The sequence below is a fragment of the Ailuropoda melanoleuca genome, chromosome 4 (assembly GCF_002007445.2).
Source record: "Ailuropoda melanoleuca isolate Jingjing chromosome 4, ASM200744v2, whole genome shotgun sequence".
In the NCBI taxonomy this organism is placed as follows: Eukaryota; Metazoa; Chordata; class Mammalia; order Carnivora; family Ursidae; genus Ailuropoda; species Ailuropoda melanoleuca.
In genome coordinates this window covers 70,595,454-70,607,707 of record NC_048221.1, presented here as the reverse complement: position 1 = coordinate 70,607,707, position 12,254 = coordinate 70,595,454, and the positions used below count along the sequence as shown (strand labels likewise).

At 41.5% G+C, this 12,254-nt stretch overlaps 1 protein-coding gene across 2 annotated transcripts in view; it reads right to left on the bottom strand.

The window, feature by feature from the left end:
* Positions 1–5,469, bottom strand: part of SLC3A1 (solute carrier family 3 member 1) — a 45,832-nt gene extending 40,363 nt beyond the window's left edge. Inside the window, exons 1-3 of one of the 2 annotated variants that reach the window (XM_034659070.1) lie at positions 5,330–5,453; positions 4,354–4,424; positions 4,088–4,223 (exon numbers count right to left, since the gene is read on the bottom strand). In XM_034659070.1, the coding sequence (XP_034514961.1) occupies positions 4,088–4,100 (13 nt within the window). In that variant the 5' untranslated portion in view covers positions 4,101–4,223; positions 4,354–4,424; positions 5,330–5,453. Of the gene's footprint in view, positions 1–4,087; positions 4,224–4,353 lie in introns of both variants that reach the window. The other variant, XM_002912404.4, reaches the window with a different exon arrangement.
* Positions 5,470–12,254: the final 6,785 nt, after the last annotated feature.

Here is a 12,254-nt window from a genome sequence, read left to right as displayed (position 1 = left end):
ACATCCTTGCCAGCACTTGATAAGTTCACTAGGCTTAATTTTAGTGATTCTAGTAGGTAGGGAGTGGTATTTCCTTGTGATTTTGATGTGTACATCCCTAATTACTAATGATGTGGGGGATCTTCTCAGGGCTTACTTGCCATCCATCCACCTTTTTGGTGAAGTTGATGTGGGCCTTCAGCCAGGGAGTCCCACTTCTCTCCATGTAGTCTTTCCATATGGGCTACTTCGGGCTTCCTCATAGCATTCTGACTTGGTCCCATATGTGAGGGTCCCATCCAAAGAAAGCAAGCAAGGCAGAAACTCGGTGCTTTTTGTGACCAGCCTCAGAAGTCCCATAGCCCCCCTTTTGGACTGTACTGTATGTACCAAGCCCAGAGTCCATGTGTGAAGTTCTGGGGCAAAGGACATGGATACAGGGAAGCCATTACCTGGGAGAGTAATGCAATTAATCTCTCATGTGCTGAACATTTTTTTCAATGGTGATGAAAAAACACATGAAGATAGACCGTCTCACCATTCTTGAGGGTACGGTTCAGTAGTGTTAAGTATAGTTTAAGTATATTCACATTGTTGTGAAACTGAGCTCCAGAAATTGTTTCATCTTGCAAATCTGAAACTTTACACGCCCATTAAACAACTTTTCTCCCTCCCCTCAGCCTTTGGTAACCACCATTCTACTTTCAGTCCCCATGAATCTGACTACTTTAGATAGCTCTTATAAGTGAAATCATACAGTATCTGTTTTTCCATGACTGGCTTACTTCTCTTGGGATAACATCCTCGAGGTCCGTCCATGGTGTAGCCTGTGTCAGAATCCCCTTCCCTTTTTCAAACTGAGTAAGATCCCATTGCACGTAATACCACATTTCACTTATCCATTCACCTGTCGGATATGTGGGTTGCTTCCATCTTTTGAGTATTGTGAAGGGTGCCGCTATGAACGTCGTTGTGCAAATATGTCTTCAAGAGCCTACTTTTAATTTTTGTGGATCTGTATCCAGACGTGGGAATGTTGGATCATACGGGAATTCCAGCTGTAAGTTTTTGAGGAGACGCCATATTGCTTTCCACAGCGGTGGTGCCGTTACAGAATCTCACCAAGAGCGCGCAAGGGTTCCAGCCCCTCCACGTCCTTGCCAACACTAACTACTTGCTGTTTTGTTTGTAGAACAGCCATCCTAATGGATGGGAGGTGATATTTTATTGTGGTTTTGATTTGTGTTCTCCTGATGATTACTGGGCATCTTTCATATGCTTGCTGGCATTTGTGTAACATCTTTGGAGAGATGTCTCTTCAGGCCCTTTGCCCCCCTTTTTAATCAGGCTATTTGATTTTCTTGTTGTTGTTGAATTGTAACAATGTTTAATTTGTATTCCCAACAGGCACTTAGAGCACCAGGTGCAGCCCTGAGCTAATGGGAGCTAATGGGAGGCATGTTTCTGTGTATCTCAGGCCCAAATTTGTGACAATCACAGCCAGGGGATGTCATTGGCCATGGTCAACGCAGAGCAACTGCTATTAATAGTAACACTTTACCACTTTGCCTTCCTGGTGGCCTATCCTCCAGACATGAAAAAACAAAACAACAGACACACAAACAAAAAAGCATAATAATCTCCTTATGTGACATCACTGGCCAACAGCGTAATTGAATCCACGGTGTAATGGGCTGATTGATAAAGTGTTTGAACCTTAGGGTGTCTCGATTATTTACTGCTTAAAGATGGTTCTCAAAAAAAAAAAGCCAGACTCACAAAAGAAATAATGACCCATATCTGGTGTTTAACAAAGTTCTATTGAAAAAGGTCACCCAATGGTTAAATGCCAAGTTCCCTACCCTGTGACAAATACTTCAAATTCAGACACACTGAGCTGCTCCGGAAAACGTGTAATTATCAGCACTGGTAGACACTGTCCTGCCACAAAGGGTCTTGCTCCAAGTTCAAAGATCATGAATCAAGAGCTACCATTGTCCGAGAACACGGTGCATTAGAACTTCCCTGGGACGCGATCGCCATTCTCTGCAATGGGAAGCTGGGGACATGGGGTTGTTGATGTTGAATGAATCCCTCCACTCCCCGGCCAAACCCAGTATTCTGGGGATGGGTGGGGCTCTCCTTCACCCTGACCTTTAATGGGTACTCTCTTAGCGAGGCCTGACTCAAAGCCAGGAAATATTCAGCACAGTTTTGGGCGCTGGATCGGGGTCTCTGAGAACATAGATCAAAGGACAAAGTGCTGGTATAGGTAGAAAAGACAGAAAACATGTCTTACTTTAAGGAAATGGCTTTACCCATAGCTAGGCCTATACCGAAACCCACTGTGAATGCGTCCCTTTAAAATAAAGCCCTGCGCAATCTGCCAGACCACGATAACCCTTGTATTGAGACTCTCCAGCCTTCAGTGGCTTCTCACTATAAGGAGAACAAAGTCACTTATCTTGGCCTAGAAGCCTAAACTTCAGTCTATGCCCACTCTGTGTTCTAATCTTACTTCTCTCTTAATATCTCCAAATCAGGCCCTCTGCTCCAGTCAACCAGTGATGTTCACCATTCCCTCCCTGCAGACCGTGAACACCTCGTTCTGAACATTCGTTCCCACCTCTCCTGAGGCCCTGCTCCACCCGCCTTCCCCCACCATCAGTATCACTCCTGTGGACACTCAGCCCTCCCAGAACCCCCTACTCATTTATATATTCATCCTCATATTTTGGCTTTTTTTTTTTAAGATTTTATTTATTTATTTGAAAGAGAGGGGGAGCGGCAGGCAAAGGGAGAGAGAGAAGCAGGCTCCCCGCTGAGCAGGGAGCCCGACCTGGGACCCTGAGATCATAACCTGAGCCGAAGGCAGACGCTTCACCGCCTGAGCCACCCAGGCGCCCAAATTTCAGCTACTTTAAAGTATGATTTTATCTGGCCCTCCCACTCTGATGACTGAGTGCGGCACCTGTCGGCACAAAGCAGGCCAGGACTCTGCCAACGGTCCACGTTCCGAATCGCGTGGGGAAAGGAGCTTGGGGATCCTCTTGGGCGCAGCTGGGCAAACACTGATCTGGGTAGGAATCTTCCGCAGCTCTTGGCAAAATGCAGATTCTGATTCGGTAGGTTTTGGGTGGAGCCTGAGCTTCTGCGTTTCTCACCACCTCCCAGTAAAGCCAGTGCTGTGGTCCCGGCCCCGCACTGCAGGACTGAGACGACACATACCGGTGAGCGGGCAGCGTGGGGCACAGGAGAAAGCAGCAGGCTGGTGGCAGAGCAGAAGGCTCGGGGCAGCGGCCACTCGGCTCCAGCAACAATGAAGGACCGAGCTTGACAGATCTAATTTCCAGAGACGCTGAAAATCTGCGTTCATATGTAGAAGTCCCCAAATTTTATATGTGGGCAAGTAATTCAAATCCACGTTTGAGAGGATCTGTACAACATCCCCCCAATCTCTTTGAAGGGCCCTCTGTGTGACCGAATACGACTGTCAGTCTTTGCTCTGAAGTTTGAGCTTTCTTTTTATAACAGGCCTTAAGTACAGATCAGATTTTCAAACTGAAAAAAAGGTTTTAATGAAAAAAACAAACAAAACTGTAGCCCTAACAAAGCCCTAACAATCAATATTCAACCCGGTAGTAGTTTGTGTGTCATTAGAACAATGATTCCCAAACTTTGGGATTTTATAGGCAAAAAAAAAAAAAAAGGGGGGGTGGGGAAACCAAAGCTACAGTACCAACACTTCTCTTTGTTCGGTAAGGATATTCAAAAAGAGTCTGACTCCCCGTATCTTATTATGCGAAGGACATTATAAGGCCAGAACATGTAGTTAGAACATAAATCGTAGATGAAAGGAAAATTAAGCAGAATGAACTGTAGCTCCCAGGGAAAGCTACACTGTCCTTGTTTTTCTAATTTTGTGATGGACAAGTACAAACTTTGACTCAAGTTTTGGTTTGGGGGAACCACTGATTATTAATTCCTTCTGTTTACAGGAGGTGAACCGAAGACGCCCAATAACCGTATGACTTGCTCGGTGCCACCTGCCACTGGGCTGTGCCCTCCACTGTCCCTGCCGGTGGGTTACAACTTCGCGGGAATTCACCTCCACTCAGCATGGTGAGATGGCAAAGTCTTGAGGCCGGTCTGAATCCCAGGCCAGCAACGTATAAGCTCCACAGTCTTGGGTCAACTATTCAGACTCCGTGGTTGGATCTCAGCCTTTTCATCTGTTACACTCACTTCAGGGTTGTTACGAAAATTAAGCAAAATATATGTAAATTTTTAAATTTATTTCAGCTCAATTTAAATAAAACTTAATTAAATAAAAAAAATAAAAATTAAATTAAAGAGCATGTACAAACTACCTACCAGTGTTAAGAGGCTCCTCTTGTGAAGACTGGTCAGCTTCCTCCCCAACAAAGAGCTTTGCACGGTGAGGCCTATGTCACCGACACCAGTTATTGTTAACATTATAACAATTACTATTAAGCAGTAAGTCAGAACAATGGAGTCTACTCACTACATTTATAGAACTAAAAGGAATGTCTCAAATTATTCCTCACAAAACAAGAATGATCTGCTTGGGGGTGATTTTTCTATCCTCAGTTACCCCAAGAGGCAGCTAGAAACTTCTCTCACTAGGTAAGAAAGAAGTACCAATTTTTTTTTTTTTAAGTAAAAACACCCAATGTGGGGTTTGAACCCACGACCCTGAGATCAAAAGTCACCCGCTCCACCGACGGAGCTGGCCAGGCACCCCTGTCTATTTCCGCTTGTTAAAATATATTTGTTTAATCTGAATAAGACCCTGAGGGCAAAGACTTAGCTCCTCTAAATTTTATTGAATGATGGTACCTTCACTTGAACCATCATCGATCATTTGGAAGTCCTTAATTAGTAACTTACTTTAGATCAGGAGAAATGATCTGATTATAGGGAGCGCCTCAAGTTGTATAAATTCTAGTCACGGATGTTGGTCGTGTCCTTACCTTCTAGTACTCACAACCAGGAATGGGGAATTGTGGGACTAACCCTCCAACAGGAGTTAATTTGGTTTGTTGGAAGTTTTAACAAGAATAATGGTCATCTTTCATTACTTCTTCAAATAGAAAAAAGTGTAATCTTATAGCAGGGTAAACAAAGTAAAACAAAGTAAAAAACAAAGTAAACAAATACCTACTATCTGAATTTCACATTTGTCACTAAAGTACACTTGACCAAGCGAAGTCATAATCAACTACGTGAAATAATTTGCAAACCAACTTGGACAAATATCTTTATATTTTCTAGAAATTAGAGATTTTTGTAGACCAGTTAGTCATACGGAGTCCCAGAGTATGCCTACCCTGATTTACTGATCCGGCGCCTTCCTGAGGGACACTGCCTTGTTGTAAGGGAGGAAAAAAATCTTTTTCCTCTACCCTTTTAAGGTCTCGACTGAGACCCCCTGTAACAAAAGACAAATTAATAAGAGAAAAGCATGCACATTTGATATAAGTTTTATGTGCTAGGGGAGTCTTCATAAGGAAATGAAGACCTGAAGAAACAGCTAAGCCTGAGTGTTTTTATACTAGGTCTGATGAAGAGTGGGAAGTCGTGGAAAGATATGATAGGACAAAGGGTATGAGGGAAGTGTGGTAAGGCGGGGAAACCTAGCAAAGCTAAAATTTAAACAGATTGCTCTCTGTGTCCATTTGCCTTGCAAGATAAGGATGTTCCTTTCCTCCGGATATCGTGGGGCGTGGCGACAGGGAGCACTTCTCACAAGAGGGTCTTTTTTTTTTTTTTAAGATGTTATTTATTTGAGAGAGAGACAGAGAGTGAGCAGGGGGAGGGGCAGAGGGACAAGCAGGCTCCCTGCTCAGCAGGGATGCGATGTGGGGCTCAATTCCAGGACCCTGGGATCATGACCTGAGCTAAAGGCAGATGCTTCACCACTGAGCCACCCAGGCGCCCCTCACAAGGGGGTCTTCCTTTACTTCTTAGGTCATCTCTATGTCCAACATGGGGCTTTATCTCACAACCCCAAGATCAAGAATTGCATGCTCTACCGGCTGTCACAGAAGGGTTTTATGACCTGTTTCAGAGGAAGGTCAGAAGGTCCTTTCCGAACATGCCATTTCTCAAATTCCTCCAGCTTGAAATATGCAGTATGCCAAGCTACCGTATTTTGGGGTAGCATTTCCTGAACACTGCTGCTATCATTCAGTATTAGTTTTCTTCATAGAAGGACCTGGCTTATTGGACGATACAAACTCTTTGTCACAACAAGCAGCAGATTTGTTGGTATTTATCATCTGCGGCTAGGGTCGGCAAACTTTGCCCCAGGTCAAATCCAGCCCAGTGCATGTTTTTGTAAATAAAATTCTATTAAAACACAGCTGCTTTCATCTGTTTGGGTGTTATCTGTGGCTGCTTGCCGCAACAGAGTCACTGAGAGACAGAGACCACGTGGCCCTCAAAGCCGAAAATACTTACTCTATGGCCCTTTACAAAGTTTGTCGACCCTAGATCTAACAAATAAAGACAAATAACTCAATAAGGGATCATTACCAAAATAAGTTATCACTCCAAAAGCTTCCAAGGAGGCCACCCTCAGCTTTGTTCCACCAAGACAACAGTTTTTGCCTAAAAGGTAGACTGGCACTTTCCTGGGGTGCCTGGGTGGCTGAATCGTTAAGCATCTGCCTTCGGCCCAGAGGGTGATCCCAGGGTCCTGGGATCGAGCACCGCATTGGGCTCCTGCTCTGCCAGGAGCCTGCTTCTTCCTCTCCCACTCCCCCTGCTTGTGTTTGCTCGCTGGCTGTCTCTCTGTCAAAATAAATAAATAAAATCTTAAAAAAAAATAAATAAATAAAAGGTAGACTTGCACTTTCCCAAGCACGAGGACACGTCAGAATGAAAGTCATAATTACAATGGAGGCACTCTACCTTTTCTAAGTAGTAAAGGAAAGGGGTTTTGGTTTTGGCAACGCTGCATTAGTGAGGATGCCATGCAAAAGGGACTGCTCTAAAGTGCTAGAAAACCATGGCTCTTGAAGAGAGAAAACCAACCACGGGTGTCTTCTATAGCTGGATTTCAATACAATTTTTAATTCCTTTTACAGCATTTTATTATTATTATTCTTTTTCAATGTAAACTCTATGCCCAACGTGGGGCTTGAACTCATGACCCAGAGATCAAGAGCAGCATGTTGCACTGACTGAGCTGGCCAGGTGCCCCTACAACATGTGAAAGTCATGTGCTATTGGTAAGTCCTCCTGATTGTTGGGGGAGGCAGCAGATGGGATCATATAATAAAGTGGCCTTGATCAATCTATGTTTACTGACATCACATAATTCAGCCCATATGAATGGATTACTTAGCAAAGCTTCCTCCTCATTCCAACCCTACCCTCATTCCCGTAGCTGCTTAAGAAAACCATTAAGTAATAATCAGAGAGTAAGTATATTCATATATACATATAACCAATATATAAATACATAAATAGTAAATCCTTGTTGCTACTTACCCTAAGCAGGTCACATAGAGGGACCCCCTGTGAAAAATAACTTGGGCCATAAAATTTGGAATATTCATCTCAAGTTCATATCTTCTGAAATATGTTAAAATGAAAATAATGGAACATAAAACAGATCTGAAAAAATTTTGCAGTGAATACCCACAAACCCAAATCCATATTAACACATTTTTCTTTTAGTCAGATTAATGAGGTATTGAATCCATACTTACCACTTTTAGATGTATAATTAGATGAAATCTGACAAAGGAATAGTTAGGGAACCACCACCACAGTCATGAGATAGAACCGTCCCATCGCTCCAGAAAGTTCCCCAGCCCCTCCGCAGTCAATCCCCAGCCCCCGGCAACAACTGACCTGTTGTCACTGTAGTTCTGCCTCTTCTTGAACTTCAGATAAATGGAATCGTAGCATGTAGTCTTTTGTGTCTTCTTTCATTCAGCAGAATGCCTTTGAGATTCACCTTTGTTGCATGAATTAGTACTTTGTTCCCTTTTACTGTGAAACAGCCTTCATTGTGTGCATGTGGCTTATCCTTTATACCAGCTGATGGAATGTTGGGGTGTTTCTAATTTTGGAGTATTATCAGTGAAGCTCTTCTAAACGTTTCTGCACAGATTTTCATGTGGACATATGTTTTCACTTCTCTTGGGTAAACGCTGAGGGGTGGAATTGCTGGGTCATAGGGTTAGTATAATATTTAAGCTTATAAGGGAGGTGGTTTGTCGGAATGTTTGAACCAGAATAGTCAGAGCAACTTTGATAAACGAGGATTAAGTTGGAAGACTCATACTACCTGATGGCAAGAATTACTATGAAGCTACATTAATTAAAATTATGTGCCAAACTGTTCTCTAAAGTGGTTGAACCTTCTTACCTTCCCATGGGCAAAGGATGAACATTCCATTTGCTCCCCATTATTGCTGACAATGGGTAATGCCAGTCTTTGTAACTTCATTCTAGTGAGTTGTGGCATTACAGTTTTCATTTCTTTGACTAATAACTTTGCGCTTTGGTGCTTACTAGCCATTTGTTTTACCTTCCTTGGTGTGATGCTCGTTCAATTTTTCAATTTCTTACCCATTTAAAAAGTTTATTATAAACATGAGTCCTTTATCGGTTATGTTTCGCCTAAGACTTGCCTTTTCATTTTCTTAAGTGTCTCTTGAAGAGTTTTTTGTTTGTTTAAGCTCGCTCTATGCCCGTCGTGGGGTTTGAACTCACAACCCCGAGATCGAGAGTCATATACTCCATCAACTGAGCCAGTCAGGCACCCCTCATTGTTTTTTTGATGCTATTGTAAATTTTTTTTCATTTCAGTTTTCAATTGTTTATTCCTAGTATATAAAAATAGAAATATTCTAGTACATTGACCTTGTATCCTGTAACCTTGCTAAGCTTATTATTGTATTATTTATAGGTTCTTTATCAGTTTCTACTTACACAATCATATCTTCAAATACAGTTTGATGTGTCTTTCTTTCCAAGTTGTGTTTCCGCCCTCCCCCCAGTCTGTATGTTTTTAATCTCCTTTCTTGACTTGTTGCACTGGCTTAAACCTCCAGTCGCTGTGAACACAAGAGGTGAGAACAGACTTTCTTGCCTTGTTGGATGTATTAGAGGGAAAGTATCAGTCTTCCACTATTAAAGACGTTAGGTTTAGGTGTCACATAGTTACTCTTCAGCACGTTGAGCAAGCTCCCTTTTACTTCTACTTTGCTGACACTTCCTACCGTAATAAGGTTCTGAATTTGTCAAATGCTTTTTCTGGATATAATAAAATACGTTTTTTTCTTTTTTTAACTCCCTCCCAGTGTTGAATCACATTGGTTTCCAAATGTCTCCTCCAAGTTGTTTATTTCATAGGTATACAATTGTTCACAATATTCCTTTTACAGAAGTCTGTAGGATCTGTGTATTTCCCTTTCATTTCTCATACTGACCATTTGTTTTCTGATTCGAAGTTTATCAATTTTATTGATATTTTCAGGAGCTGGCTTTTGATTTTTCAATTTTTTCTTTTGTATTTCAATGATTTCTGTTCCCATCCTTCTTCCCTTCCTTGCACTAGTAGTTACCGCTTAGGCTGGAAACTTAGAGACCTTACATTCTTTCTCTTACAAGTGTTTAAAGCTATGCGTTTCCCACTAAGCCTTGCCTCAGCAGCAGCCCCAGCATTTTGGTAGGTCGTGATTTTCATTTTCATTCTGTTTAAGCTATTTTCTAGTTTTCCTTATAACTTTTTCTTCCACATGTGGATTATTTAGAAGTGTGTTGTTCTTTTGTTATTGATTTCTGGGTTAATCCCAATGTGGTCGGAGAATACGTCTTCTAGGATATCAATTCCATAGATTTAGTGAGACTTTTAAGAAGTAGGGGAACCTTCTCCTTGCTCACTTCCCCCTTCTGCTGATTGGATACAGATGACAGCAAGGCCCTGGGTGATGACATAGCCACAAGCTGGAGGTGGTCTCAGACTTGAAACACCACGTGGGAGAGAGCAGCTCACTTACCTGGAACACCCATTCTGTTGTACGGGCATAAGTAAGGAATGAACTTCTAGTTATTTGAACCATTGCAGGTTCTGTTTACTGTAGCAGTTCTGCTCACCCTGATTACAATGCTGCTTCTCTTTTAAGGGCTTCCCTCTCTCCCCACTACCCTGAAAATGAATTTTTCATAAAACATATTATATTTTAGTTCATACTCTCCAAAGCATATCTGACCCATCTATTCAACTATTTTCATGTGTTTCCATTAACAGACAAAAACTTCATGTGAATATAAACATATATGAAGTTTATCAGCCAAGGTTCCTTTAAAATAAATGTTTATTGAAGTATAGCATACATACATAAATGTGCACAAATATACTCTCTCCATCAACATTCTATAGGATACATACAGCTGCAGAGATTTACAAAGCTGTCTACATGTGGGCCGTTCTCCTCCTGAAGATGTTCTTCAACTCACTATGGGTTACTTGCCTAACATTTGGGAAACACAGGACTTCTGCAAGGAATGTAAGCTCCCCCAATATCCTTTATAACCCTGGATAAATATGGGCTGATCAGTAAATCGCTACATCCTTACCTAACAGGTGTTGACTGATACCTTGGTCAACTTGTATCCTACTGAGAAGTTTGGGAGGCCTACTATAGGCCATTAACCTTGGACTTGTTTCATTCAACGCAAAAGGTTTACATATGAAACTTTGGAGTGATCAGAAAAAGATAGCAGAGGATCTTACGTGAATCCAAAAACATCTCAAAAGGTTAATGAATCTAACATAAGAAAACTTAATAAGAAGAAATGCAGGTTCTGCAAAGAGTTAAACAAAGCACCAACTGTATAAGTATCAGATGGGGGGGGATTGCTTAAAAGCAGTAAAAGTCGTTAACCTCTGGAGACTCACACGGTATCACATGGGTGCCTTCAGAAAAGCTAGTCCCACATTTGGGTGCTAATAGATGAACAGTACTAACTAGAACAAAGGAATGACAGCTGTGTTACTTATAAACGTTCAGCTCTGGGTTGTGTACTTTCCGAAAGATCTAGAAAACCAGAGCGTTTGCAGAAAAGGGTCTTGGATGATAAAGATAACTGAAGCCAGGACATATGATGAGTGACCTGGGGACAGAAGAGAGTAGATGCTGGGAGTCCTCCCAGCAGCTGCTGTTAGAGGTTTGGTCTGGAGCTAATAAGACAAATGAAGGGAGGAAACAAAGAACCTACTGGGAGGGGCAGAGCTGCCCAAGATGAAAGTAGATTCTGGTTCCTGGAGGGTCAGACCAGAGGCTGCTAAACATATTTACCGACTTTGAGATTCCATAAATATATACTTAAAGATCTGACCAGCTACAAAATTTATTACTCCATGGCAATTCTTCAGAACTAGTACATTAAAACTTTTGAGGTCATAAAACTACAACTCATTCAGAATTCGCATTTCTTGGCCACTCTTTCTCTCAAATGGACAAACATTTGCGTGTGTGTTTGTGTGTTACCCTAGTTTTACTGAGATACAATTGAAATGTGTGCTGTTTTTATGTGAAATCAGTCCAGAAAATATAATTTATTTTGCCCTCCCCCCCAATAGTGTTCAAGCAATCAGCATTGTATAAATTTTTCATGGTAGACTTCACTAGTGTGGTACATTGTTATACTGTAATGGGGAATACTCGTCTTACCTGCTATATTCATGCATGTTCAACCCTGAAAACAAGCCCTAAAAAAATCATATATACAATACAAACATGGGTTATTAGAAAGGAATTCCTTCCTTTTCAAAGACAATTTACATAGCCAATTTAACTTAGTTTTATTTATATAATTTAGGTTACCTCTAACTTAATCTGGAAATGTGTGGTATGGTATAAACGTAATTCTAACCAATTCCAATTTTGTCTGAAGGGATGTCTTAGTACACTACACAAAAGCTCTAGAAATAACTACTGCATAGCTGAATCGCCATAAACCCATTTCAACATTCATTCTCAGAGTATGCAAAACATTAATCAATCCATGGAACACACTAAAGCAAGCTGCAACTCCACATACTCCATCACAGAATTATCCAGAGACCAAAACATGAAACTTTCCCATGGTTCTCCCTAAAAGAAATGATCTACTGTCTTTCAAAAATTTTGCTATATTACTTCCTAGAATATTTATACAAGTTCTTTGGAAACACAAGAATTAAATTTGGTGGCCTTTGTGCTCAAGGACCAAACATGGGTTCCTTTTCC